Source organism: Penicillium vulpinum (assembly GCF_028829585.1).
Source record: "Penicillium vulpinum strain IBT 29486 chromosome Unknown utg000002l_segment0_segment0, whole genome shotgun sequence".
In the NCBI taxonomy this organism is placed as follows: Eukaryota; Fungi; Ascomycota; class Eurotiomycetes; order Eurotiales; family Aspergillaceae; genus Penicillium; species Penicillium vulpinum.
This window is the reverse complement of record NW_026643242.1, coordinates 236516-264170: the sequence shown is the minus strand read 5'-3', so window position 1 is coordinate 264170 and position 27655 is coordinate 236516. Positions and strand designations below refer to the sequence as shown.

The following is a 27655-nucleotide window of genomic DNA, read 5'->3' as shown; positions in this document are numbered from 1 at the left end:
ACTCAATAGATTGCTGGTGTTCAGCTGGCTGTCCAAGATCTCTCGATGCTGATGACAACTGGCTTCCAATATCCTCTCTGCTTTGAATTGTAGGAGAAAATTTGTAATATTAACAGAAATGAAGGGCAATCCTAACCTTTTCCATGCCCCCTTCCACGGTATCCGCCACGAGGTCTCCTTGGATTTGGCCACAACCCCACCAGTTTACGGTTTTCTTCCGATTCCACATATGGCGCATCTCTGTACACTTCGCGAAGGTCTAATCTTTCGAAGGGGGGCGACGGTCGGATTGACGGATCCGCCAAGCACGCATTCAGCAGGATCATCTCCGCCACAGAAGGTAAAACATCGCCTTCGGGCTCGAATCCAACCTGGTCGATGGTTATCTCACGCACAACGGTGAGCCCCAAAGATGCGGTAGATTTCATTTCATTGGCTAGCATAGCCATAGGCCATGTATCCGTCACGTCAGGTCTAAATGGCCACATAGATGCGAATTCCTCAATTGGCTCATCTAATGTAGAAAGCTCGTACCTATCAAGTCCTAGCTCCCTTGCTTTCTCCTGAATCTGCTCGAGATAGTGGCTGTTTGGAGACTCCTCGGCAGCTCGCCAAAGGAATATATCTGGTTTTGCATTGAGGCTGTCAAATAGTTCTTGGTAATTGGCATTTATACAAGCACGTGCAATCTGCGGCGTCATTGATGGTCGGAGCCGTGCCAACTCGGTGTAGGTATTCTTATCTGCGGCCTTTGGGAACCATATCAGGACTGGGAGATCGGTATCTGGCGTGTTGTCATTCAACCAGGACAAGTCGTTGTTCAAAATAAACCGGGCATAAACGGCCTGTCGAATGGGCTCCGAATCGGTATCCTGCATCAACCACCATTTAGCGAAGAAAGGGTGGTGGTAGATTCCTCGAACAACACATGGCAGCTCGCCATGGAGCATAGTTGGCCGACGCAGCCGTGTGTAGCGGTCAATATTGCCTGACCATGCCGCCATCAGGATCAAAAGGTCCTTATCAACAGTGGGTAGATCAGCTGGCAGTGGTTCGCACAATAACCGGACAGCTTCTGGATCAACCGGTCGCGCCCCGGGTAATGTACCTTCGGCGTCGAGGCACCAGTCCTCAGTAATATCAAACGTAGGAGCCGGCACAGTAAGAAAGATGGCGTTCCCCACCGGTAGGGTTTGATCGAGCATAGACCGCACACATGTGTCGCCATTCAAGTGCGCCCCAGAACGTAGAGGTGAGTGTAGACAGCGGTTATAATCATCCATACAGGCCCATCTGGTCGGGCTGTTGATAATGTTCTGGTAGATTTCTTGCCCAGACGCCCGATTGTCGCGCGCTTCCTCTGCGATAGCCACGTCCGGCAGCAGATCTAACTCCAGGTAGAGTGAAGTGTAGCCGCCTGCAGCGCATGCGCGCCCGACTTGGTATCGTAATAGGTCGTTACCAGGGTATCGCTCTAGTAGATCGCGGAGAGTCTGCTCGGCTGGGATGTCTGGATGCCAGAAACAGTAGGGGAAATCGTCGGGTGATTTCATGTCTGGGACTCGATTGCTCATGATCGCGCGCGCATTCAAAGCGCGGGTGATTTCAGGAAGATGCCCGTACAGCTCCTGCGCGAAGCCATCGTGAGTGCGGATTCCTCGCACCACGCATAACCAATCCGGGCGACTCGTCGGACAATCGGGAATTCTTTTGCCTTGAATGGCTGCTAGATTCCGTCCAGAATAATCGTAACCATAGGTTCGTCGGGGTGGGTGGATGGATGTCATAGTGAGGATGAAAGTCTACATAAGTACGTGTATGCGTGAAGTACGCAGTACAGAATCCATGTGTACGGAGTAGGTTAGTCTCCGATGAATTTTTAATATTCTTAGCGCCTGTTGGTCAGGCGAGTGCAACATAGAACAGTCAAGGAGAGAATTATATTTTCCTTAATATCCATGCTTATCTATTAGGAGTCAAAACATATGTACAAAATACAAATCAGTTGTACATGCTCCGTACATATGTACGTGATGAGTGAACCCCCCCCCGCTACTCCGTACTACATGTACCTAGCCTTGGCAGTCCCATGGAGGGCTTGGAAGTTGCCAAGGCTAGAGGCCAAGGAGGGATTTTGCGCCTATCTATTATATTCTTTGTTGGACTGGATATTGCTTTGACCACTGCCCCAGCCCGCCTATGATAATGGGAACCAGGTATTTTTTCGTAAGAAGCTCTATACGAGGTGATGCGGCTCTGTATGTTAGGTGACTCACCATGGAATATGTACCTAGATTTGATCCTGTGACGCTCAATTTGAATACCAGGACAGAGTACACGTGCTATAATACTCAATATAATATGTAGTACCCCGTATAATGCCTGCACGACAATGTTTTCTGCGCTTTGGTATAAGCCTGAATTCGGTATAGTGCCGGGACCCTTCGGATTTGAAGCCTCAATCTTACTTAGCCAAGACAATATAAATACAACCTAGGTATCACTAAAGTAGTGCGTCCTGTAGCGTGAAGCACACTCATCACACTTGTCTCAATTGAGCTTATACGCCGGACGCTTTTGCTTGTAGGAATTACAGTAATGCACAACCCTTCTTGGCTGTACACAGCCACTTTGTCTTAGCGTCGGCATGGAAGATAGCAGAGACAATAAATTTATGTATTTCGTTGCTCTCTTCTTCTCCATCTTTTGTATTGTCTCGGCATTTAGCATTCAGCACATCATGAATCCCAACGAGCTTTCCTGGCCTACGAGGCACCTTCACACGAGCACCAGGAACGGATCAACATGGGGCTATGTCATTTACCTCACCACATATACTCCCCGTTCCAAAACCGCCTTCCTCCAAATCGTCGATCTTCTCAACTCCTACATAAAAGATGGATTATACTCTGACTGCGTCTCGGGAAACAACACAACGAATAAAGACCTCACTTCATGTCACGAGATCTGGGCTCAGCACCGTTCAATCATCATGAACCATCCAAAATTCGATGGAGCATCAATAGACTCAATTCGCACTCATTTCAGACTCTGGGTTGAGTCACAGGAGGAGCAAGGTCTCTCTACTCAGTATCGCATGTGCATGGTGATCGACGAAGAGTCTTTACAGACGTTACTGGATGCTCCGCCGCCCCAAGATTGCTCGGATAAATTGATGATTGATCCCACGCGACATGTGAAAGTGGTACCATTACATCTGAATAATGATGGTGACGATGGATTTGATGGTTTCTTGGGTGGATAGAGATATTTTTATGCCATTGAAGATGGCAATTATAGCGAAAAAGGGTCATGTGGGTATCTATCTAAAGCTGTGACTTATACAGGATGCATCTCTCATCATTCCCCGGATATTATGGCCTGATGCCCAATGCAATGCGTATGGATGTGCTCTTTACTTCTTGTCTTTTTCTTTTTGCATTGGTGAAATAATAAGTAAGCTGTGGCTAGGTACTTGCAAGGTTACTTTCAATATTTTGAATTCTTGCCCTTTTCTTGCTTTTACAACAAAGTATTGCCCGAGAATTTAGGAATCCTAAGGACTGTCTCATGTCTCGCATCGTTTACTGGCTATATAGAGGGGAATACAATGGTGGACAAGCCCAAAACTATAAATAGGAACGCCACATAAATCCAGTGAGACATGTTTAACTAGTAGAGCCTCAGTGTAGTATATTGCAGTCCGACCCAACTGTTCGGAATCGGAAGTACTTAACGACTGCCCCATATTCCCTAGCGATGAAGCGTTGGCTGTCGAAGAATATGAAGAACCACATGTACAACCGATGAACGATGCTTCTTCAACTCAACTTTTGATCTAGCTTCCTCATTTTTCTTTCCATTGGCAATTATACAGCCCGTGATAACTAGTATACAATACGTTAAATTACCTGGCAAAATGGAGACTTCGTGAAATCCCAAATCAGCCGCCTTCACCAATGGTGTCTATAGTGGACCTTGGGCAATGTTAAGTCTAAAATAACAATGGAAATGATTGTCACGAAAACTCACTTTAAGCAAAGTGTCATAACTTGTCAACGCACACTTTTAGTGTTAAGAAGACTTTTATCTCTTTACCGAATAAAATCCGCCTACCTATAGGCCTTAATACCAGAACATACATACACGTATAAAGTTAGGATGTTGTCCTATGCGTGTAGTATCTAGCATTCCTACCAGGGCTGACATATCTAATCTCCAAGGATATCTACAGCTTGGAGTCGGGTCTACTAGGTCATCTACTATGTACGTCCACTACTTGCACTCTATAATCGGAATAAAAATCTGACCAGTGATGAGTATCAAATCGGGCAATGCGCTCAAAAGCACACCGATGTGGACTAGTCAGATATTTAGCCAAGTTCAATCCTCATAAAACGAGCGAGGAGGATAAATCAAGGTACGAAGTGTCAGATCAACCTATATCAGTCTTCAAAGGCTGGCCGAGGCTGACCGCTACTTCGACTAACCTTGGAAGCAAACAAGAAGGAAAGCTGAAAAGGAAAGGCCCAAAAACGAGGGAAAACAATGCAAATAAAACAGCAAAATCATGCATTTGTTCGCATTCCTCCATGCCCCAAGCCAAAACCAGGCGCGCCACCACATTTGGGAAAAACCACGACGCCGAACGATGGAGAAAAGGTGCCGATAAAACTACGACCTCATCAGTATACCAAGCAACCAGTGCCGTGCATTATCATCATGGTGAACATTGCCGCAAGAGACGTATGGGAAAAAAAAACAATGAGCACCCTATAACGGGAAAGGAAGACTAGAATGAACCAATCAAGGGACCTCAAGACCAGTCGAGGATGCCCGTATGAACAAAGTGCAAGAAGAAGCAGAGTAAAATCAAACTGAATTTAAACCATAAGAAAAACAAAAGTGAGAAAGAAACAAAAGGAAAAACAACAATAAGAGAGATGAGCCACTCAAACAAAAAGAGAGGAGAGAGGGCAGAAAAGATCATGAAAATAAGGTCATAATCCAACATAACTAGTGAGAGTATTGAGCTAAGCGGAGCTTTGGGTAACCGGAGGCCCCGAGGTATCCAGCTTCAGAACCCGACGAATATCATTCTCGATTTGTCGGGTGTCCACCACCCGAGAGGGAGATGGTGAGTTCATCGGCATCTGGAATGCAGCTGACGCATGGCTTTGCTGCGGGGAGGCATAACTGGTCCGCTGGTATTGAGATGCGGCCATGTAAGGATTTCCATAAGGCGCCGGAGAAGCTGCATTTGAGGTGCCTGTAGAGGCGGGGCCACGATATGGAGGCATCGAAGGGGGCGGGACGAGGTCAACCTCACGGCGCAGAGGTGAGTGAGAATGCCCGGGGTACGGATACCGAGAATGCCCAGTGTTCTGAGGAACCTGCTGCTGTTGCAGCTGGTGTGGGGAAAATGAGCCATGTGACATGGTCAACTGAGGGCCGGACGAGGTTCGCATGGGAGTGGCGTATGGAGGCACATTAGAAGGACGGGGCCCAAAGGACCCAGCGTATTCCTGCGAAGCATAGGTCGACGAAGGTGGCTTCTGTGGGGGTGGGTTGAGCAACAAGTGCTTCAACTCCTCAGTCTTGATTCGTCGTTCCTCCTCAGTCATATCAGAAGACTGAGGGGTATTTGAGGGTCGCAGCGCATTCATACGATCCTGGTAAGAAGGGGCGAAAGAAGGGCCAATGTGCGAGTTGCGACGGGAGTCAGAGCTTCCCATTTCAAATGAGAAGATGTTGTCAGGATTGGGGCGCGAAGCCTTGGGTTCAGTCTGAGGAGACTGAAGGACCTTGTTCACCTCAGGGTTGCTCGTGGACTTCTGGTCTCTGGCTTGCACAGCAGCTTTAAACAGGAAGTCAAGAGGGGAAGGCTTGTGCTCTTCATCCCTGTATTTGTTGTTGCGGTTGCGAGGTTTGGACGGGGTGACCTCTGGTTCGGGGTCCACTTCCGCATCGTCACTATCGGTCTCGATGGGTGGGACCAGATTGCTATCAGGAGCAGACTTGGAGAAGAAGCTAGGAATTGGTAAAGCAGATGGTGCGGGTGACGCGTGGAAGGTCGGTCCCGCATATGCTGTGCTTGGCTTTGTCGGAGGAGAGGTGACAGCGGGGTGGGTTGGTGTGTATCGGGGACCGCTGTTGTATGTGTTGCTGTGGTATCCAGAGTGCGGGGCAGGTGAAGGCTTGTTGTCTCGGGGTTTCTTTCCTGAGCGCAGAGGTTTCTTCTTCAAAGAGTTAGGGTTGTTTGAGGAATCCATCTGGTTGACCCCAGGGTTCATGGTATGCGGCGGGGATGATGGAGGAGTGGAGAGGAGCGCCGGTTTCGGGGCGTGAGGGGTCATATTCTTCTTCTGAGGGCGGCGGTTATTGCGGGATCCCTTAGGAGTAGGAGGATGAGGAGATTGAGCCGACATGTCAACGATGGCTTAATAAATAGGCAGCCTGGAGAGAGAGAGAGAGAGGTAAAGAGAAAAAGCAAGGCTATGACGAAACAGTAAAAGGCAGAAGATGCGCAGATTGCAGCAAAATGTGTCAAATAACTGCTCAGCAGATGTCGACAATATTAGATACGGCAACGCCGGAGAAGCAGAGAACGTGACGTGTATCAAACTGAAGAAGTGAAAGAGTCGCAAGTTGAGTCAAGCAGTTATCGCTCAAAGGCAAAGATAGACAGTCTGATGAAAGATCTTGTCTATGAAACGGAGAGCGTGACAGAAGTCAAAAACGAAAATCAACTGAAGACATTTCTAAGAAAGAAAAGAGAAGAGAAGGAAAAGAAGACTGAATCATTGTTGTTGGCTAAGGGAAAGACCATTGAACACAGACAAACGGGGAGGGGAGATCACATCTCGATGACTAAGACGCCACCTGCTTCACGATATCAAGAACAAACCAAGTCAAAACAGAAATATCAACTGCTGGACAGGGTCACATTGTCGCATTGTGCATTGAGTACCTTTGGAGATATCTCCTTTTTAATTCCCCTCAAAAGGTACCCTCCGTTCTACATCGAGTCTCTACATTACAATCACCGCCCTCGATCACCGCCCCAACCTAGGAATCGGAGCCTCACTTACGTCAGTCACAGTTCTGGTTACCCCCACCCCAGGTAGCTTTTGTTGTCTTGCGCCAAGCATTTCAAATTGAAACCATCCAACTTCCGACAAGAATCTCAATATGACAGACGTGGAGATGAAGGAAGCCGCTACTGGCTCCTCCAAGGGCAAGGCCGTGGCCAAGGGCTCCGATAGTGCCGACAAGAAGAAGTTCGAGGTCAAGAAGGTACATAAGGATCTAATTTCGTAGCAACTTACGATACTGACTGACTGTTGTTAAGTGGAACGCCGTTGCCTTGTGGGCTTGGGATATCGTCGTCGACAACTGTGCCATTTGCCGAAATCATATTATGGACTTGTGTACGCTAAGACTACTCTTCAAAGCTCTCTTATCCTACAAACTGACCGATCAACGAAACAGGTATCGAATGCCAGGCCAACCAAGGATCATCAACAACGGAAGAGTGCACTGTTGCCTGGGGTATCTGCAACGTGAGGACCCCAGCACCCACGCCATCCGATCATTTGATTATACGCTAATTACTCCCTTCCCGCAGCACGCATTCCACTTCCACTGCATATCGAGATGGCTGAAGACCCGTCAGGTCTGCCCGCTAGACAACCGAGACTGGGAGTTCCAGAAGTACGGCCGGTAAAGAGGGGGACACCAGGGTTTCCAAAGACACTACACGATACAAATTCACGATTTCTGGCTGATGCCGCATGCTCAATGGCTATAACCCGAACTTTTTCTTCTCCTTCAATGACGCTTCTGGATTTTTACGACGGCATAGGAATTGGCGGGCGTTCGAACGATTGATATCTCGAGCCAGCTCCATAGCTTCCCATTCTCATATTCCGTAGCAGACAAGAAAGCGCTGCCCAAATGCTTCCAATGATTATTACGCTTGACAGTTTCTCAATAGCTTATTGCACCTTCACCCCATCCACAGTTATACCCGGAGTTGCTTTCGCGTTTGGTGAGCCCAGCCACTTCTCTGGGTTGCGGTTGTAGATCGGCCAGGGCGGGACAACGACGAAAGCTGTAATCAGTGTGCCCGCCAAACCAGTCCATAATGTAAGGTGGATGTCCTTGTAGATGTATCCGACGAGGAAGCTGGCGGCCTAGAGATACAACAACCGTTAGCCCTGGTAATATAAGACACAATCTTTTTGCAACATACCCCCGAGATGACCAGCAAAATAGTAGATAGTAGCTCTGCTAGACGTTGGCCGTGGAAGTCCTGTTATCGAGATCTTGTTAGCTTGGATCGTTCGCGCGGAGCAATGACAAAGGAGACGATGCAGTCGGGCGTACAATTTGGCCTTCGATGGCATCCTGAATAGGTGCGAGTAAATCATCCATGATTGAAGCAAGTTAATCGGATACGAGGTTAACAGTTGGGTTCGATGATCCCTTGATCGATGCGGGCGGCTTATCGCAATGGTGTCATTTGCCTTCTGCCATATCGGACCGCCTTTCTCTCTACACGACACTTCGTCAAAGTACATACGAAGTACGGACACGGAGTACAAACTTGCAATATAAAATATCTTTGGCCGGGTTGTTCCTTGAGAAGTTAACCCGATATTGAACTCTAATCGTTACGTGGTTGATCATGATTCATTCGATGTCATCTGCATCTATCTCTAGAGCCAAAAACAGACAGCCCACCCGAGTTGGAGCACTGCTGATGGGAAACTAGCTTCGAGGAACTCGGCCTACGGTCATGTACCAGTGTACAAGACCCTGAGAGTCCAAACGTAACCCGAACCCAATTTGCCGTGTTGGAAGGCTCACATGCACCCTGCAATGCGAGAAAGCAAGGAGCGGTGAAAACGAAATCTTGCATGACCCATGTGGTGGTGGTTAGGGAAGAAATCTTCCCATATCCAGCCAGGTACAGATTTCCATCGGGTCCCAATGCTCCAATACTGCTGCCACGTGCTTTTATGTCAAGCGGCGACCCGCCGACCCGCAAACAGCGATTGTGTTATGACGACATAAAAGGTGCCGGTTCTTAGTTATAGGTGACGGTTGCGCCATCCTGAGCAGGCTCCAGCAGCTTCCATTGGCATGAGATGTTATTGGAAGCGAACTGTCCGATAATGCGGTCAGCAATCTCGGTGAAGCGATCGGTGGCCAATGCCAAGATGGTAGGTCCTGCGCCGGAGAGACAGATTCCTAGTAGACCGGGTTGAGTGGCAGGGGTCATGAATTGGAGAATCTCAGTCAAGCCCGGGATCAGCGTCTTGCGGTACGGCTGGTGCACCTTATCCTGCATGGCGAGGAAGATCATATCAGGATCTGGCGGGGAACTTCCCAAGGCCGCGGGGAGGAGTGCCGCGCGCTGGAGATTGAAGACCTAGTCGGGAAATTAGTCTCAAATCAGAACGTTATCAACTCTGAATGTTCACATACCACGTCGGCTCTCGAGTAGGTCTCCGGGAGTACATTACGGGCATTAGCAGTAGGCACCACAAAGTCAGGGATAATGGCAATGGCCTTGATCTCCGGAGCCCAATTGAACTTTCTGTAATGACCAATGGCCATAGGCGGCTCAGGGGGTCTGATTCCGGTATCAACACCACCTGCCGGAGCAGGCAGGACTTCACTGAGAGGGATTTCTTTGCGTGCCACGTCCTCGGGCTTAAGCTCATTCAGATAGGTGCCCACGAACCCACCGAAGAGGGAAGCAGCCACATTATCCGGGTGTCGCTCTATTTGCATGCATTAGTAAGATGTACGACATACGAATCATATAATTTTTTTCTCCAGAGAATCAAATGAGGGGCACATAAAACACTCCAACCTACCAATCATCAAACAATAATCGAGTAACCGTTCCTTGCTCAGACCCAGCTTACCCACCTCATTGCCCAGCATGACACCGGCAACCACTGCCGTACCAGAGGAGCCCAGACCCCGGCCTAACGGGATAGGGTTGACGATGTGCACCTTGGTCTCGACGGGGAAGGCCCGCTGGTTATGGCATCTGAGGACATACAGGGCTACACGGGTGATCAGATTGACTTCTGGGTCAAGACTGATCTGCTCAACACTCTTGCTTTGGTCCTCATAGGTGATGGCGCAGTTGAAGGGAAGTTGAGATGAAGGTTTGGTCTCGATGGTGACGTGGAGATCCAAGTGGAGGGACAATGCTAGTCCGATCACATCGAAACCGGGGCCAATGTTGGCAGAGGAGCAAGGGATCTTGAGCAAGAAGGAAGTCATGATAGAGATGGACTATATTTCCAGGTTGTACAGGGTCCAAACACAAAATGGCACAAAATGTACACGATAGTCTGATAGTCCGGTATGTGACTCTGAAACTCTTGGCACACCAAAAAAAAATTGGCCGACGTCGGCAACGGGAGTGGAGAACTTCGGATTTCTTTTGATTTGATTTGATTTGATTATTTTATGTTTTAGCATGGATGTCAGATCCTATTATTGCATATAAACTATTCGTGTTGGATCCCTATACTCCGTAGTCTTACTCCGTGCTCCCGTATACCGTTTATTGAACATCCATGGATGTTCCATATAGAGAAGGCGAAACATGAGACAAAGGGGCTATTATTACCGAGATAGGTTGTTCTAGAGTAATATTATAGTGTCAGATAGCCTGGAAATACGAAAAATGCCAAGGGCGACAAATATACAACGTGCTATTAGTAGTATGACATCGTAGATAGTAGGGGGAATACAAGTCAAAGCATGGACATTCGACATGAAAAATGCCTCAAAAGCAATACCAAATTAGCTCAAGAGGTGTAATCTCTAGTCAATAATAGGTCATTTTATACTGCGCATGGAGTTGTTCTCCTATAGACCCTTCAATCCTTTATCTGCTGAAACGGGGGGAGTACCCGCTTGTAAAATTTTTCACTAAGCTTTGTTTCTCTTTACTGTTTCTCGAGCATATTATTAGTTCTAGCCCATCCCCACTGTTTGCCCTTCCTTTTTTTCTCCTATTAACTATTAACCCCCCCCCCAAGGTTATATTAAAAAACCCCCTAACTCTTTCTACCCGGTGACTTTGGGCGGCTTCCCGGAACCATCATCGACCCGTTCGGTCTTCGCCACTTCATTTTATACCTTTTTTCCCGCCCTTCCCACTTTTCCTAAATTCCACTTCTCCAACATTGTCATTTAACTAGAATTTTTCAATACTTGATCTCTAGTGAACTGATTAATCGACAATTCAAGTTCTAAGCGTTGAACTTTTTGCGAACCGTTCGCACCTCTCGTCTAACAGCAACCCTGGAGCCATCAAGCTCCTCATCCGACCACTTCTTCAAGTTGGCGGGACTTCGCTACACCAAGGCTTCTCTCCTTCACCCTCTTGCAGGCCCCAAGTTCCGGGTCTTTGGCGGGGGCGACACCAGACCTCCCTAACTGGGTTTCAGGAATATCTTTATTGTGGCCGCCAGACGTTAGTCGGTAACGCCAGACCCCCGTGAAGGGTCTGGCTTATGGATGGAGGGCCGTCACCCTTGAACGAACCTCTTACCGGCTTGCGTCTGCTCCGGCCGTCGTGCTATCAAAGAGCAAATATTTCTAAACTAAACACCACACAAAAATCTGTCAATCTGGCGCCCTAATCGTTTTCGTCGAATCCTCATACACTGAGAGCTCACCATGTCCGAGTCTCCCAGATCCGAGAGGTACATGTACCTAACTAGGTACAGTACCCCGGTACCCGAACTGGATGATCATCGCCTCCAGATGCAGACGCCTCCACGCATTGAGGCCCCGATCGAGCGCGCTTATAGCCCGCGCGATACCACTCAAGGCCCTGAAATGATCGACCGTCCAGACTTGCTCAATCCACAGGATGCCCTCAGGGACGGTCCGATCCCCCGAGATTTCGAAAATGCTATGGAAGATGATCGCTCGATGAACGAGTTGAATGGACTCGGTCGACGGTTCTCAGTCGACCCTAATGGCACTTACCAAACTCCTCGTCGCATTAGCATTGTGAACCCGGATCTTGCCAACGCTTCCTGCGCCTCGTCTGTGTCTGCTCGATCATCATCTCCTCCCAATTCAGTTGAGGCTTTTGCCGACCCGCGTCGCCGTGAGCGCGCCAATACCCTGGACAGCCATGCACCTCCCGACCTGGAAGCTATTCTGCAGCGCACTGTATCGGGTGGTACCCACAACCGTCGCCCAACTTTCAGCAACGCTAGTGTCGTTCGCCCTCAGTTAGGTGATGTGCCATTCGACACGGCAGAGGAGGCCTGCTTCGAAGAGCCAGGCCGTATTCCGGTCATTGATTATGAGGAACTCGAGGAGTTTGTGGCTCTGAATCCAAGCACTAAAGTTATTGATGGTGATCGCCGCAAGCACAGCATGAGCTCGCAGAGCAAGAGGCCCCGTATCTTTTACGACCTCCGCCCTGGCGCTGAAAGCCCTGAGATGGGTGCAATTAAAAAGACTGTCTCGTCGGATACACTGAGTGAAGATGGAAAGAAGGACACCGAGGTCACAAACGAAAAGGAGTGGGTTAAACCAACTCAGAATACAAACCAGCGCTCTCGCTTCGGGTTCTTTTCGTCCGAATCTCAAAGCACGGTGCATGCTGCCGATTTGGGAGATCTGGTGCTCCCTGGCGAAACCTTCCGAGATCTGTTTGAGCTTGGACCTGAGGGAGGTGTGTGGTGGTTGGATGTGGTCAACCCCACTGACGAGGAATTGGGAGCTATCTCCCGGGCTTTCTCGATTCACCCGCTGACAACGGAGGATATTCAAACCCAGGAAGCCCGCGAGAAGGTTGAACTATTCAAGCAGTACTACTTTGTCTGTTTCCGCACTTTCTTCCAAATGGACAAAACCAGCGAGGAATACCTTGAGCCTGTCAATTTCTACATGGTTGTCTTCCGAGATGGTGTCCTCACTTTCTCCTTTGAGGAAAACCCTCACGCATCCAATGTTCGGAAACGTATTGGAAAGCTGCGAGACTATGTGTCTCTCAGTAGTGACTGGATTTGTTACGCGATGATTGACGATATTGTGGATAGCTTCGGCCCCGTCATTCGCGATGTGGAATTGGAGTCCGAGGCGATCGAAGACCATGTCTTTATCGCCCGAGTTGACGATTTTGAATCGTTCCTCCCTCGCATTGGAGGCCTGCGCAAGAAGGTCATGAGCTTGATGCGCCTGCTAGGCGGCAAGGCCGATGTCATTCGTGGATTCTCCAAGCGCTGTAACGAGCAGTACTCAGTTACTCCTCGTGGTGATATTGGTCTTTATCTCGGCGATATTCAGGATCACGTTGTGACCATGATGTCGAACTTGGCGCATTTCGAAAAGATGCTCAGCCGATCTCATACCAATTACTTGGCCCAGCTGAATGTCACCAACTTGGTGTTGGGAAACCACGTCAACAAGGTCCTCAGCAAGGTCACTCTGATTGCTACGATTCTGGTCCCCATGAACCTGATCTGTGGTCTGTTCGGTATGAACGTAGAAGTTCCTGGCGCCCACACAGAAGGATTGACGTGGTGGTTCGGTATTCTTGGAGTGATGGCAGGTATTGTCATTGTGAGCATTGGCCTAGCCCGCTGGCAGAGGCTGGTTTGAATTTTTTTACTTGTTTTTCACTTTGTTTTCACTGCTTGTTATGTTGACTTGATATCTTTTCTTGACTTTTTTTTCCCTTCTATCTTGCATGCTACTTAACTGCGATAGTCCACTTAGTCTCTGCTTTTGTTGCTTTCAACTTACATTCTATTTGTTCGAATATAAATTTCATATTCTTCTAAACGATCTCAGTATAAAGTTATTGCCAAAGAGTATTGTACGCATAAGAATCACTCAACCTCAATTTCGTCGGTGCTTTCGGAGCTTCCTATTCTTACATAGTAGTCTTTGACTGTACTTCCGAGACCTCAAAGTTGACCCATCATATGCCTCATACATCATATCCATCCTCAAATGCCCTGGTCCTCCAAGTTCAACGCTGCCCATTTTCCCGTCCTAGCAGTCATCATGTGCGTGACCAACCTAACTAGGCAGCGCATCCAAGATGTTGATTTCATCTCATTCTTAGATACTTGGGGCGGAACACTTTGGTATGCTCGTTAATCGAACCGTACAGTCTCGACAATCTAAACGCGTTAAGCGCATTTGGCCAATCAAGTGGAACTTAAAAAATCAAGACCATCCATGATAATCCCCACAAGTGAGATTGAAGGGTTTTCAAGTTATTTGCGAGATAAGCTGCGATATTGAATGCTTCTGCCATATAATTTTCCCTTCATTTGAATCCTCGGCTGCCTGTCCTGTAGAAGTTTGGTGTCCTAATGGGATAGTATACTTTCAACACGATTCACTTAGAGAGCGTCTCTGGGCATCATCAAAAATGCGGTGGCAGTTGAGGTAAGAAGATCTACCTGACAGAAGAACATTTGGTACATATGTACGTATACAGAGTAGGTACATATGTACATACTAGTAGATGTAGGTGCCCATGTGTTCCGAATAAGGCAGCAAGGCAGCAAAAATTGATAAGACTGGCATTTCCACGATAACTAGCCTCATCCAAACAACTCTCACATCGACTACATGCAGCCGCTGGTTTTGCCTCCAGGAAGAGGTTTACAGCTGGTGTATAACACCGCTTGCCCGTGATATTTTTACTCGCGAACCCCAATTCTGCCCGTTGGCTGTACAGCGACACCCTCCCCTCCGTCTTTCCATGCGACATCAATATAACGCGCTGCAGTGTTATCTTACTGCAACGATTAGCGTGATCTTCCTTCTTCTCGTACTCACCTGCAACTCGGTCGCCTATGCCGATGCCCCCCATGGCCCGGATACGGAGAATTCCTTAAACCTCCGCGGCGCGGTTACCAGCGACGGAGCGGGACTCCCATTTGTGCTAGACTCGTTCAATGGGCTGGAACTTCGCGACAGCGTCGACGAAGATGGCGAGTCAAATGGCCTAGAGCTCGTACGCAGATACCCTAATAATGCGAAAGCATTGGGCAACAATCAATTCGCGCAGGGTGAGCTCGAGGGCGGCGCTGTCCAATGGTTCTACCTAACCGACACCGTGGTGAACGGCAAACATGACCCCGAAGGCACGGGCCTTCCTGCATACGTGAATGCTACAGTCGAAGATGAGGATGACCCGATCTATGAGCCATGGAAACGAGAAGGGAACTTCTCGAAGCGAGCGATGACGACAGTTTACTTATCGCTCACGACCTGCCAGAAACCCATTACAAACAAAACCAACACACAAGATGGATTCCCGCAGTTGCAGATGTATGTGTCGACTTCGGCAAAACTGCAACAGCCAGGACCGGGCAAAGACAACTCGCAGCAGGATATACACACTGCCGTTGGCGGGTATATGGGATTCACCATTGACGCGGACAGCGACGTCTTCATCGGCGTCGCAGCGCCTAACTCGACCACCTACACGGGAATTTACAAGTACCAGATTGCAGCGTCCATCGATGCCTATTTTCACAATGTGGTGGACGATGAACCGAATTTATTCTTCATCGACGCGGACATATCCGCCGCGCTCCTGGTGACGAACAACCTAACCCAGTCCCTGAGAAACTCCACAAATTACCAGCAATGGATGAATTTGGTCCCTCCATATACCATGTTTGCCCACAACATCAACGATACAGCGCTGGAGGGTTTGGAGAGATCGTTCTGCGCCCTTGATGAGCTTTCGCAGATGGGCCGCATCAGTAATTCAACTGAGGTTGGCATGACTAACCGCGGACTTGGGAACAAACCCAAAGAACAGTTCTATATTACTGGACTCAACCAAAGTTCTTCGTACAGCGGTATTCTGGCCATGGTAGGCAATTCGACTGCGAATGGGAATGGCATCATCGGCGGCGGCGGCAAGGTATGGCAACCGATGAATTTCACGACCAAAGCAGGTGAGCAAGCCCAAACAACCCCTCCAAAAAAACAATCACATCTAACCGCTCTTTAGACGACAACTGCGCCGTGCTATTCAACCTAACCTTCTGCTCGGAAGTCGCATACGCAGTACCCTCAAACCCTGAACTAGGCGTCGGTCAGCTCCGCAAAATCTACGATGACTATGCCGCCGCCTTCTACCAAAATTTCAGCTACTCTCTCCAACAAGTCCAATGCACAACAAACCCAGAATCGATGTTCTCCCTCGCCGTCGACTGCGATGACTGCGCAAGAGCCTACAAACAATGGCTCTGCGGCGTCACAATCCCCGCTGCGCGGACTATAGCAGCGACGCCGACTACCTGGCGGTCCGTAACGCAGGCCAGGCTTTCATCAATGGCTCTTCCCTGCCAGATGACAGTCCACACCGCCAATTGGTAGCATCGAATACATCGCGCAATGCTATCATCGATGAGCAGATCAAGCCCGGTCCCTACAAGGAGATCAAGCCCTGTCAAGATATCTGTCATACCCTTGTTAAGAGTTGTCCGTCTTCACTTGGCTTCGGGTGTCCCGAGGGCCAGTGGCTGAATTCTTCCTACGGCTCTCGGAATGACAAAGGCATTATTACTTGCTCTTATCTTGGGGCTGTGTATTATTTGAATCTCGGGGTGAAGTTGAGTGCTCGGGGTTGGTTGTTTAGTTTGGTGGTTATGGGAGTTGTGTACTTCCTATAAAGCAAGGACCTGTGATTTCCTTTTTGGAGTTAGTTTTACGCCCGATACGCCGTATATAAGAACCGTCCTCATTCCTCTCTCTCATCCCAATTTCTCCTTTTTCCTCATTTACCCTTACCACATTCCGCACTCACACGATCGGAACCCGTCGTCTTATCTGCTCCAAAGACTCCAACTTTACTCGATCTTCGGGATATATCGCTAGATTTCTTACAATAGCCCTTTATCTTCCTCTCCTTTGCCCTGCAATGTGCCAGGCCCACGTCCGGCAACCCTCATTTTCATATACTTCCACACCTACACTCCCCCTACCCACAAGCCTTATAACCGCAAATTCCAACGTGGCAACACAGTACGTTGACCATAGTTAATTTATCTCAGTAAATAGCGAGCTAGAAGGACCTTGTTCGCGCCATCAGAGTACTAACCTTCTTACGGCATATATGTAGTTCGAGACGAAATGCAAATAAATCAAAGAAGTTTTACAGAAGAGAGCGCTGTATACAACTTGGACGATATTCAGCGAAACAACTAGATAAAATGATTATAAGCAGTAAAGCACGAAGTGGACAGGTCAATAAACGAAGAGCTGAATTGACTGATGGCTCGCCGGTAATGAAAGCCTCAATAACGCAAAGGAAACATTAAATTCAATACAAAGAACGAATGCAGTATTTACGTCTGGCAAAGATGTGTACCTTGAGTCGCCTGAATCTCCCTCTTGTCACCTCTAATTTGCGGATATAGGATTTGCGCTTTCTAGTCGTGTGCAGAATCAGATCTAAACGCCATTACCTTTTACCTAAATGCTGTGGGTTCAACGACCAGTTTCTTATGGCCTTCTCGAGATTCCCGTGCATGTACAAAACTACACATTGTATATACATATGTAGACTATGTAGTCTACTACAGCACCCTCGTACCTCAGCCTTACGCACCCATATTTGATGGTACAACCATAACACCTTGCTATGGTTTAGTAAATTATATACGTTTTCCTTATATGTAAATTATCAGCTGGCATTCTCCATGGGAATTATTAAATCATAACTCCCTCTTCTGCAGGAAGTCGCGAAGTATGGAAGACGGACCCGTCCGACACCCCTGCAAGTTCAACCGGTCTCTATATCCCCCGGGGCTATAGGAATTCACGCCGAGTTGAAGCAGCATGTTATATCTAGTGGTAGATGGCGTTATCATACCTACATCCATACATAATGTATGTACATATATGTAGGTAGTCGAAATCCAAGCATGCACCCCCGTCACTAGGAAGACGCAGGTGTAAACTAGAAGGTATCAGCCGTGAGTCGCTCCTTCCCTGGTAGTTGAACTATGTTTGATAGTATACTCGTGATAGGGCTGACCTTGTTGTCGCTATCTATGTCAATGATTTGATGAGACTGCTAGATGAGGTGAATGGTCTTCTCCAGACCGTCTGCCTGGTGAAGATGACCAGTTGCTCGAAGGGGGATATCCCAGACGGGACGAGGATGGATTGGGCTATATGTTGATACTAGGAATTTGAGCTTCTGAAGAGTTTTTGGGGGCGGAAACGCAACTTGATGTTTCCAACAAGACAATGTACTATTTTAAATTATTAAATATTCTAACTAATGGCGTAATACCAAAAAAAAAGTGACGCGAAAACAAGAAACCCGGCTTAGCCTGGAGGGAGGGCGGACTTGAAGGCGGCCAAGGAAGGAAAACTTGCAAAGCCAGCCAAATTAGTTGGGCATACCCCAACGAGGAGCGTTCACGATGATTCCGGTCAGACAACCGGAGATGATACCGGCGCAGGGAAGTGTGATGATCCAGCCCATGTATATCCAGGCGACCATGCGCCAGTTGATTGTGCGCCAAGTACCGTTGCAAAGTCCAACACCGACGGTAGCACCGGTGATACACTGGGTAGTGGAGACGGGGAGCTCTGCAAGCGTGACATGTTAGCGAGGGGCCTTGTAAGGGGAAGGTTCGGGGATAGAGAAAAGATTGACGTACTAAGTCTGGTGGCAATAATGACAGCAATGGCGGCACCGAGTTCCATAGCGAATCCACGAGAGGGAGAGTGCAAGGTAAGACGGTTACCCAGGTTGCTCATGATGTGATAACCGTATGTCCAGATACCGATGGAGATACCAACACCACCAAAGACACTAGAGAATGTGGATTAGTACGGGAGCACCCTAATATCGGAGGAGTGAGACTTACAGAATCCACATGGGGACCTCGGTCTTAGCGCCCTCAAGGGCACCAGATTTCCAGATAGCGTAGATGGTTGCGTAGGGACCAACAGCGCTGGGAACAGTTAGTACATGAGTCAGTAGTAGGTAGGTGAAGTTGGAAAACTCACTTGGCAACATCGTTCGCACCATGGGTGAAAGACGCAGTGCAGGCTGTCAGAACCTGGAGGAAAGAGAACATGTACTCGGCTTCGTTGTCATAGTGTTCAGCATGGGCATGGGTCTTCTCGAGATCGCCAGCAAGTTTGCTGTCACCCTTCTGGGCGCTAACAACGTCTTGCTCGATACCGTTGAGGAGGGCCTTCTTCGCCATCCAGAACAGGACGCGGCCAGAGTACCAGGATCCCTCGGGACGAGGACCACAAATATTGATGACATCAGGATCCCTGGATTCAGTCTCGGTGTGCGGGTTGGTAGTGACCTTGGACTCTCCCTTGAGGTCGGGGGAATCGGGCTCACTAGTGCTGTTGCTACTTCTTTGTTCGACATCAGTGGAACGCTCAACTTGCAGTTCCTCGAGGGTCTTGTGGCCGTGATAGTAGTCACGGACGCTCTTGACATGCGCAGGACGGGGAGGGACTTCACCACGGCGGAGAACAAGAGGGCCGTAGAGCAGATCCCAAGGCTTGAGTTGCCAGTCACCCTTGATGACTCTGCGGTAGATCCAGGGGCAAAGGAAGAAGCCAGAGATAAGAGCCATGCCAGCACCAACACCAACAACAGTTCCAGCGATCTCACCCCCATTGAGGTCAATTCTGCTGCTGCCACCCTTCCAGACAATAAGCACTGTGTCTTGTCAGTATAACCGATACACAAGGATCAGAGTCTTGAGGGAACATACTGGTAAGCAGGGAGCTAGTCACGAGGAAATAGAATGGAATGGTGTACAGCGCCCTGAGGGCGGGGTTGCTCCGCAGCAGGATACCATACTTGGTGATCAAGAAAATGAGCGCACCAGCAACACCAGACATGAGAGGTGCAATAACCCAGGCAAGGAACACCTGGACGACACCAGAGTTAATATCACCTCCCCACCAGATAACATCATCAGCACCGATAAGCGCGATACCCATTCCAAGGATACCGCCGAGAATGGAGTGGGTTGTCGAAACGGGAAGGCCGATCTTGGTACAGAAGGTAAGATAGAGAGAGGAGGCAACCACAGCGCAGCACATGCCAAGCATGAGGAGAGGGGCGTTATCCTTGAAGGCATCGATCTTGATAATCTTGGTACGGATAGTATCAGAAACACTGTTTCCTACACCAACACTGAAAACAAAAGTGAGTACAGGGTCAGGAAGTGGAAAGTAGGTCATAAACTTACGCTCCAGCAAACTCCATGATAGTGGCGAGGATCATAGCTTGCCAGTGCTTTAGCGAACGCGACGAAACAGACGTCGACCAGGAGTTGGCGCAATCATTGGCGCCGATATTCCAGGCATCGAGGAAGGCGAATATTGTGCCAATGGCAAAGATGTAATCGTACTGATGAAGAACCATCTTGGCGATTGTCAGAAAGCAGCAGTTCGCTAGCTTATCCTTTCTGAAAGGGTTCTGAAGGGCTGACGGGATGGAAGGGAAATTAACAGGATAATTCGGACTGGGTCTTTATATATGTGCCAGCTCCAATCCGCGCCAGGACATGAGAGCCCTTGCACTGTAGATACAACGATACAACGATGCAGCATGCCAAGCTGCCAAGCAGCCCAGGCCCGCCGCGCCGCCAAGCAATCGTTCCGGTGTCTGGGCACTGGCCAAAATGGGCCTCCGCCGACGAATCCTGACTTCGTATACAAGAACGTGTCCACCCCATGTAGACAACTCCACACTACCTGCCCATAACTACGCTAAATGTCGGGCGAATTCCTTGGGAAAGGGCAGAAACACGAGATCCTTTCCACGAATGTCCTTCTTCCGACTGGCACACCTGCATTCTCCTCTTGAGGCAGAAACGTGAACTCCTCGATTGGACCCCAGCTGCTATGGCCATACGTTGTAATATGCCCTCGAACTTGGCAGCACAGATGGGCCCTAGCCGGTGCGCCATGTAACCACCTTCCACAAGCTTCGTAGCCTGGTGTTCACCACATCGTGCTGAAACTCAACTTTTTTATTGGCTCGTTTGATTAATCTTCTGACATTGAGCCTTGAATCTGACTTTGACATCTAGCGCACCTCTTAACATCCACCTCTGGTGTCGCGTGGCCACCGTGACCCAGCTCTCTCAGCTCCTTGACTTGTTTCTGGGGGTGTTGGATGTACTCCACTACTGTCTCGAGCAGGTCTGCCTGGCTGAGCAAGTTCCGAATGAGCACATTTGTCTCTCATATCAGGGGATTGGCTGTGCCGATTGCCTCTATACAACATACCTTGGTGCCACCCGTTCGGACATTTCCCGCGCCTCCCATCTTCATTATCCGCTCTATTTGGTCTAGTGCTGCTTTCATCCGATCCCGCTGGCACTTCTGGGCGTCAGCGTGCTGCTTCCTCCGAGTCTCGATTGAATTTGGTCCAATCATGATGACTATCGAGCCTGCTCCAGTGAACTTCTGTTAGCTCTGACATCCCACGCGCATTCAGGGGGTCAACTACCTTTCGGCCGAATCTCGACCAATTGTCGCTTTCTGCCTAGGGATAAGGCGATCTCGTTTGGTTCGCGTCCGTTCGAGTGGGCCGCCCATCCGCATGCACGTGCGCCATTGTTAATGTGTAGTTCCAGCGCCAAGTTTGCTTCTTGATAGCTTGGTTACTGGTTAATGGCTTTTTTAACAGCTCTAGGCCATCAGGCTCGCTGGGTGTGTATATATATTGACCATGTGAATAACTCGGGCTTTAGCCCATGCATGGATCTATGCCGAGCGTTGCGGAAGGAAGAGGAGGTTGTTCAATGGCTTGCTATTGGCTATAGACTGCAAGCACGGACTCCAACATTCGCCCTTCCGAGCATGTGCTTCCTACAAGAGTCGTGCTAGGTATATTTCCGACTGCCAACGAGGTTGGTTTCGCTCCTAGCGGGAATCCTGGCCTCACGTCGATCAGCCGCTTGAGCGGGAAAATATAGCCCATGAGATCAGTATGCCAATTGACTATTATCAAAGTCCCGTTAGTGTATCCTGCATACCCCCTGCGGGGCATTTTCATTCCACGTGGGGATGAACGAGGTGGGCCTGTCGATCCTCACTGCCTACATAATTTCGTATCACATTGATAAACAGCCTTAGATGGATTGATTAACTGTGGATAAACGATGTATTTCATCCACGTAAAAGAGGGAGTTGCTTATATTGCTGACCGCACCCTTTGGCTGCGGATTCTGTTACGAAGTCCTGATCTTGACTAGATTAAGACTCGTTTGTAAAGCTAGAGACATGAATAGTAAATATTTAAATATTTGGTGTGCTAATTGCACCTCTGGACTACATACGGAAACTCTAACCAGAATTAAGCGATAAAAAACCATTGGTGCTCCTTACTGAGGTAGAAGAGACGTAATATGAAATTTGAAAGTAGGCAACGAACTCTTAGTGTGCTAAAACGGGTCATCGTCCCACTTATCATGAGGTATTGATGAGGATCTAGGGATCTATTTATAGGAAATTTTATTATTGAAGGTAGAAAGATAGTAGAATTTACCCCAAGTATAAACTCTATACTCGTAGGTTATATATATATTTCTCTAATATTATATATCAATCACTCAAATTTCCTTCTACCAGGTTTGAAGCGGGATACACATGAGGTGTATGGAGAGAAACTCGTCGACATTCTTTGCCTTAAATATTTGGCGTGTAAAGTAGACAACGGTCTTCCAACAAACGAGGGTCTCCTTGGCATTGAAAAAGAATGGGGTGCTTAAGACCTGGCTGTGTCTGCCAATGTCTTGCACGTGGGGCAGTAGAAACCAATGAATGTACCACAGTGTGCGAAGATCAAAAACGTTTGTAGGTTCAACGTGCGGAGTAGAGAGGTCAGGCAGAGACGATGCAAGGAAGATGCGGAGGCTATCAAGATTGAATTGCCATGAGCCAACAAAGCGGACCAAAGATAGATTGAGGGACGAGTCTCTTTCCTTACATATGCGTGCGATATCTAATTTAGTGGGTATATTTGAGAGTAGAGGATTTGAATCTAGGGACTCTATGCAAGCCCGTCCTAATTACTAATTTCTTTGTAAAAATCTATTCGACTCGATGACTCTCACATCAAGCAAGTATATACATGTACTTCAGGAGAAAATAGAGTCCTCATTTTGCTTAATGCATGAGGTACAAAGTACATCTGATGTACTTCTACCAATGAAAGTGACATCGTGCCATGGCGCTTATATTATGTAGTCTACATGTAGGCTACATCTACGGAGTACTAGTCCCGAGGTCTTCTCACTTCTTTTTTACTTTCTTCTTTCTTTCTCCTATTTCCTGGCACCTCCACTCCCCCCTATCTCTCGAAATACCATAAGTTCTCTCAATTGATAACACAAAATACTCCAAGAAATCAACATGAGCCCATTCGGCACCCTACCTTTCGATGGTTATCTTATAGTAAATTCATTACGCATAGCGCGTAAATGCCTCCTAATTTAGGTCGCTAATATTACTATAGGAAAAATGGGATCCCAATTCTCCCCTTACAAAAACTCAACAATTTCGTGCTCTTGTTGAGTCTTGGACTCGGCTTGGCAAAGCTCGTATTGTAGCCTTAGACCCTACCTTTCTTAGCTATAAATCAAAGCCGATAGAGAAATAGAAATACCCAGATGGTGACTGCTTCCCAAAGAAATCCCTCTATATATGCCTCAAGATCTTATATCAGATGAAGATCGTGCCGTAGATGGTTAGACAACAAGACTACTCTGGATTCGGACGTGGTACAGGCGGAAAGATGATCAGATAAGCCAGGCAGCTCCCCGGGGCCCCGGGGCCCCGGAGCCCGGGCAGATGCTGGATACAATCGTCTCCGTATAGTTGGTGCCAAGAGAAAGAGTGTATCTTTAAGAATAAAGAGGAGTTTGATCCTGATGGTATCACTATGCCTGATGGATATACGAATCTGGATTTTGTGGATGGAATCGCCCACGGGACGTGCTATCTTACATAATCGCAGCGCTAATGCATAGTTAACTAGACCAGGTATGCTTGATGACTTATCGGCTCGCGATTGGCCGGCACTAGATGAGCAAGCAAACACCCAGTCTATTATGGTTGTTGTCGTCAATCGTAAGGCGTGTGAAGAGGGGTGGGTCTCGTTCTTGGCTCCGAACTATAAGGGGGAAGTCCTTTCCTTCAGAGTCCGCGAGAGGGCATCTTGGGTGTCCCAACTGGTTCTTGAATTTATGGAGGGCCAGAGCTTGGAAGAGAATACTGTGGACCCCGATCAGGATGTGGAATGTTACATGCGTGAAAACCCCCATGGCTAGGCTCCTGATAGTGTTCGCTGAATGTATAGCTATTAGAATTACGATGATATATCTGCAAGTTAGTTATCAAAATATGTACCTGCATTCCCTTTAGTATTCAGGATATGTGTGGGCATAGTTCAGCCAGTCGAACGGAATATGAGGAACCCAACCATCATCGTCGGCAACCCAATATGTCTTTGTGCCGCTGAGTTGAGAAGAGATGAAATTCGCAAGATTAGGATTTCCCACTCTAGGGCTGCTAAACGTGTACCTCCTTTATACTTGCAATCACCATTCCAGCTCTTTTCTCTTCGCCAATTTCTCTTCTTTCTTCTCATTCTTCTTCTCATCTTTCAAAACTACCCCGTCTTCAATCCCCCGATCCCCCCATCTCTCCCTCCAAATCCCAATCTCCTGCTTCCACAAATCCCTTACACAGGGATCACACGAGCTCCCACAACAATCACCCAGTCCTGGTGGAGGTGGAGGGTCATTATATTCTCGCTCTCCTGCGCGGAGGAGTTGTTTTGTGCGGGTTTTTGTTAGACGGGTTTTGAAGAGGGTTTTGAAGAGGGGTGTCTCTTCGGGGGTGTAATATGGTTCTGGGGTCGATTCTGTAGTTGAATCTGAGGTTGGGGTTTCAATTGATATTTTAGTTGGACTTTTAGTTGTCTCTTTCTCTTTTTGTTTGTCGTTGCTTGGAGGTATTGTAGTAGTTGGCTCTGGAGAGGTGCCTGAGAACGAAAATGAGGAGAAGAGAGTTGAGAGTATGTTTGCTGGGGAGTAAATTGATGATTTGGATGTGTCTTCCTCTTTCTCTTTCTCCTCTTCGGCCGTTGGTGGCTCTGTTGGTGTAATGATATCTTTGGTCTTGGAGATATTTTCAGATGCAGTAGCAGATGTTGATGCTGATGGAGCAGCCTGAATCTCTGGTGTTTCGATGCTCATTTTGATATAACAGATGTCGAAATCAAATACAAGCAAATTGAATCATACAAAGATAGAGACTAAGTAAGTCTTGAATGGAATCTGTTATCTCGTTAATACATGTAACGTTTGAGCAAAGTTGTATAAAGTAAACCCACGAATCTTGCGTCAACACTAAACACCCAAAGACTTAATTTCAAAAGAGGTATAATCTTGATGGGCATGCCGTTGCAATAAGAAGAACATGGAGGCCGAAGAAGTGCCGAGACCGGGTAGAAACTATTTTCGTGTGGTTCCTGTTCGTTCCGATGTCAATCCACTCTACGTCCAGGGCTCAGTCTACTTTTTATATTGCTTCAACTGCTACTCTTATACACATGTTCATACTTTGCAAAATTTGACTAAAAACTGTTTCACTGGCTTTTGTGATTGTTTCTAAGTATAAAAGATATGGAAATGAAACGCCGTTAAACACTAACAATTCCGTGGTATCATGCAGCTAGAAAATAACAAAAAGTAAAGTCATAAACCACCATCACTTTTGCTTTGGCGTAGGCGTCCAAACATTCCCCGATCCAGACTTCCTTTCTCCAGACCTCGGCGTTCCCCCAACCTGCTGCAACAGCTTCTGCGCTGCAGGCGTAAGCATCTTTCCCTGGCCATATCCTCCACCAGAGACAGAACCCCTGCTAGAGCCAGCCCCGGGCGTAGACCGGGCCCCAAATTCAAACCGAGGACTACTACCAAAGCGCGGCGTCAACGAGACAGGCGTCTTCGTAACACGGGCGGCCTTTTCAGCACGCTTGTTCCGCGCCACACGGTCGACCATGCGGTGATGCAGGGCTTCACGCTTGCGAGTCTCGCCAAGCTGGAAAGGATTTGGCTTTTCAGAGGTCGGCCCGAGAAGGCGCCAGTCGACTTCCATGTCGTCGGGTTTGGAGCTGGAGCCATATGTGAACTCGGGCTCGGGCTCGTCCTCGTCGACAAAGGCGTATCCGTTGACCCTCGGGGTTTCACTTCCTGCGAAGGCGGATGCGGCTTCAGACTCGCTGAGGCGCGGTCGGCCGGCGATGGCGTCTTGGATGGCGGATAGTGAGGGTGAAGGGGGCACGGCGCTGGCGGCGTCTGCTGCTGCTGCCGCGTGTGGGTCTAGGAGTCTGGTATTTTGGTAGAGAGTTCGCTTGAGACCCGCTCTGGACGTTGTTTCTGCTTTCTGCGCGCGAGTCTCGTGGGTATCCTCCACCGAGGAGGGGAGGAACATGAGGGTGTTGTCTGGACGGGTTTTCCACGTGTCTGGATTTGCGGGGCGGGCATCTAGGTCTGTTTTTATGGCAGGCTGGGCATGCTCGTCTCGTTTAGTGAGGCCCATTTCTGGGTTTCCGCCTTGAGCTGTGATGCGCTTGATTTCTTGCTTGTGGTGTGCAATTTGTCGGGCCGAGGGAATTTTGTTCCCGCTCCAAAGCCAGGGATATTTCTCCCGTCGCTTTTGATTCTGCTTGTCGAGGACTTTGTTAAAGGATTCGTTGTCTTCGCTGGTATATTTTTCCTGGAAAGCGACCAGTCCCATATTTGATACATCGGGGATATTCCGGTCTTGTGTTTCGGTGGCTGCCGTGGAAGTTGACACGACCGACATGGGGGTATCGCCTCCCCAGCCATGCGGAGTGTCACCCGGCTGCCCAGATGGGAAATGCTGCGGTGTGCCCGGAACATATGCATAGTCTGACTTTCGTCTTGCATTCGACCCTGGGGTAGGCGTGCGCATGACGTTTGCCAACTTTTTCTTGGAGCTTGCGATCCATGCTTTGTCCTTCGATTCAAGCGCTTCCAGATACTCTTGTTTGATCTGTGTCTCGAGTAAACCCGGAAAGAAGTCGCGGGCAATAATGTGGGACAAAGTGCTGGTGTAGACGTCTTCGTCAAGGACAGTCGCAGGACGTTTAATTCGTTTCGGAGCCGGTGGAGGGGGCATAAGCTGGCCAGCAGATTGCTTGACTAGCTCCTGCGAAGGAGGAGACATCATGTTTGTAGAGCAAAGGGTTGGAGAAAAAATAAGAAAAAGACATGTCCAGGTGAGTTCCAAGGTTGGTGGCGATAAGATTGGATAACAGGTCATATGATTTAAGTCTAACCGCTTTAGGCAGATATACTTCAGATGGCTCGAAGGAAAAAGAAAATGGATATCTTCTCTTTGATTGAGCATGTTGTTTTTAGTAAGGAGCCGCACCATTCTTCTCTGCTTATTTTTATTGAATTCTATACCGCGAAAAAGGCCGATTCGTAGGATTTAATCTAACTGCGACCGCGCCGCGAGTTGAACGGCGATATCACGTGATTCTCACTTTAGACTATACAAATAGTATACAAAAAGTCCGTACGCT

At 48.3% G+C, this 27655-nt stretch overlaps 12 protein-coding genes across 12 annotated transcripts; 4 read left to right on the top strand and 8 right to left on the bottom strand.

Annotated features, from left to right (window-relative positions):
• Positions 1–131: 131 nt before the first annotated feature.
• On the bottom strand, positions 132–1787 carry N7479_003173 (uncharacterized protein; the record flags this gene model as incomplete). Its single annotated transcript, XM_057250870.1, has 1 exon — positions 132–1787. The coding sequence occupies one exon, from the start codon at positions 1785–1787 to the stop codon at positions 132–134; it is 1656 nt and encodes a 551-aa protein (XP_057110195.1).
• A 953-nt stretch (positions 1788–2740) lies between these two features.
• Positions 2741–3265, top strand: N7479_003172 (uncharacterized protein; the record flags this gene model as incomplete). Its single annotated transcript, XM_057250869.1, has 1 exon — positions 2741–3265. One exon carries the CDS (start codon positions 2741–2743, stop codon positions 3263–3265), a length of 525 nt encoding a protein of 174 aa, XP_057110194.1.
• A 1768-nt stretch (positions 3266–5033) lies between these two features.
• On the bottom strand, positions 5034–6428 carry N7479_003171 (uncharacterized protein; the record flags this gene model as incomplete). The annotated part of the gene is made up of 1 exon (XM_057250868.1): positions 5034–6428. One exon carries the CDS (start codon positions 6426–6428, stop codon positions 5034–5036), a length of 1395 nt encoding a protein of 464 aa, XP_057110193.1.
• A 763-nt stretch (positions 6429–7191) lies between these two features.
• N7479_003170 (SCF ubiquitin ligase complex subunit HRT1) lies at positions 7192–7726 on the top strand (the record flags this gene model as incomplete). The annotated part of the gene is made up of 4 exons (XM_057250867.1): positions 7192–7296; positions 7352–7430; positions 7492–7562; positions 7628–7726. 4 exons carry the CDS (start codon positions 7192–7194, stop codon positions 7724–7726), a joined length of 354 nt encoding a protein of 117 aa, XP_057110192.1.
• Positions 7727–7997: 271 nt separating this feature from the next.
• On the bottom strand, positions 7998–8436 carry N7479_003169 (signal peptidase complex subunit 1; the record flags this gene model as incomplete). Its single annotated transcript, XM_057250866.1, has 3 exons — positions 7998–8195; positions 8255–8314; positions 8389–8436. 3 exons carry the CDS (start codon positions 8434–8436, stop codon positions 7998–8000), a joined length of 306 nt encoding a protein of 101 aa, XP_057110191.1.
• Positions 8437–9091: 655 nt separating this feature from the next.
• N7479_003168 (homoserine kinase) lies at positions 9092–10305 on the bottom strand (the record flags this gene model as incomplete). The annotated part of the gene is made up of 3 exons (XM_057250865.1): positions 9092–9436; positions 9493–9791; positions 9888–10305. The coding sequence occupies 3 exons, from the start codon at positions 10303–10305 to the stop codon at positions 9092–9094; spliced, it is 1062 nt and encodes a 353-aa protein (XP_057110190.1).
• Positions 10306–11715: 1410 nt separating this feature from the next.
• Positions 11716–16706, top strand: N7479_003167 (magnesium transporter CorA family protein; the record flags this gene model as incomplete). The annotated part of the gene is given in 4 exon segments (XM_057250864.1): positions 11716–13653; positions 14669–15986; positions 16043–16341; positions 16356–16706. 4 exon segments carry the CDS (start codon positions 11716–11718, stop codon positions 16704–16706), a joined length of 3906 nt encoding a protein of 1301 aa, XP_057110189.1.
• Positions 16707–18433: 1727 nt separating this feature from the next.
• Positions 18434–20449, bottom strand: N7479_003166 (inorganic phosphate transporter; the record flags this gene model as incomplete). Its single annotated transcript, XM_057250863.1, has 6 exons — positions 18434–18636; positions 18708–18862; positions 18918–19004; positions 19060–19735; positions 19791–20218; positions 20274–20449. 6 exons carry the CDS (start codon positions 20447–20449, stop codon positions 18434–18436), a joined length of 1725 nt encoding a protein of 574 aa, XP_057110188.1.
• A 626-nt stretch (positions 20450–21075) lies between these two features.
• Positions 21076–21468, bottom strand: N7479_003165 (uncharacterized protein; the record flags this gene model as incomplete). The annotated part of the gene is made up of 2 exons (XM_057250862.1): positions 21076–21270; positions 21319–21468. 2 exons carry the CDS (start codon positions 21466–21468, stop codon positions 21076–21078), a joined length of 345 nt encoding a protein of 114 aa, XP_057110187.1.
• A 2509-nt stretch (positions 21469–23977) lies between these two features.
• N7479_003164 (uncharacterized protein) lies at positions 23978–24365 on the top strand (the record flags this gene model as incomplete). The annotated part of the gene is made up of 2 exons (XM_057250861.1): positions 23978–24030; positions 24074–24365. The coding sequence occupies 2 exons, from the start codon at positions 23978–23980 to the stop codon at positions 24363–24365; spliced, it is 345 nt and encodes a 114-aa protein (XP_057110186.1).
• Positions 24366–24635: 270 nt separating this feature from the next.
• N7479_003163 (uncharacterized protein) lies at positions 24636–25295 on the bottom strand (the record flags this gene model as incomplete). Its single annotated transcript, XM_057250860.1, has 1 exon — positions 24636–25295. The coding sequence occupies one exon, from the start codon at positions 25293–25295 to the stop codon at positions 24636–24638; it is 660 nt and encodes a 219-aa protein (XP_057110185.1).
• A 514-nt stretch (positions 25296–25809) lies between these two features.
• On the bottom strand, positions 25810–27297 carry N7479_003162 (splicing factor ESS-2 family protein; the record flags this gene model as incomplete). The annotated part of the gene is made up of 1 exon (XM_057250859.1): positions 25810–27297. One exon carries the CDS (start codon positions 27295–27297, stop codon positions 25810–25812), a length of 1488 nt encoding a protein of 495 aa, XP_057110184.1.
• Between the last annotated feature and the right edge of the window lie 358 nt (positions 27298–27655).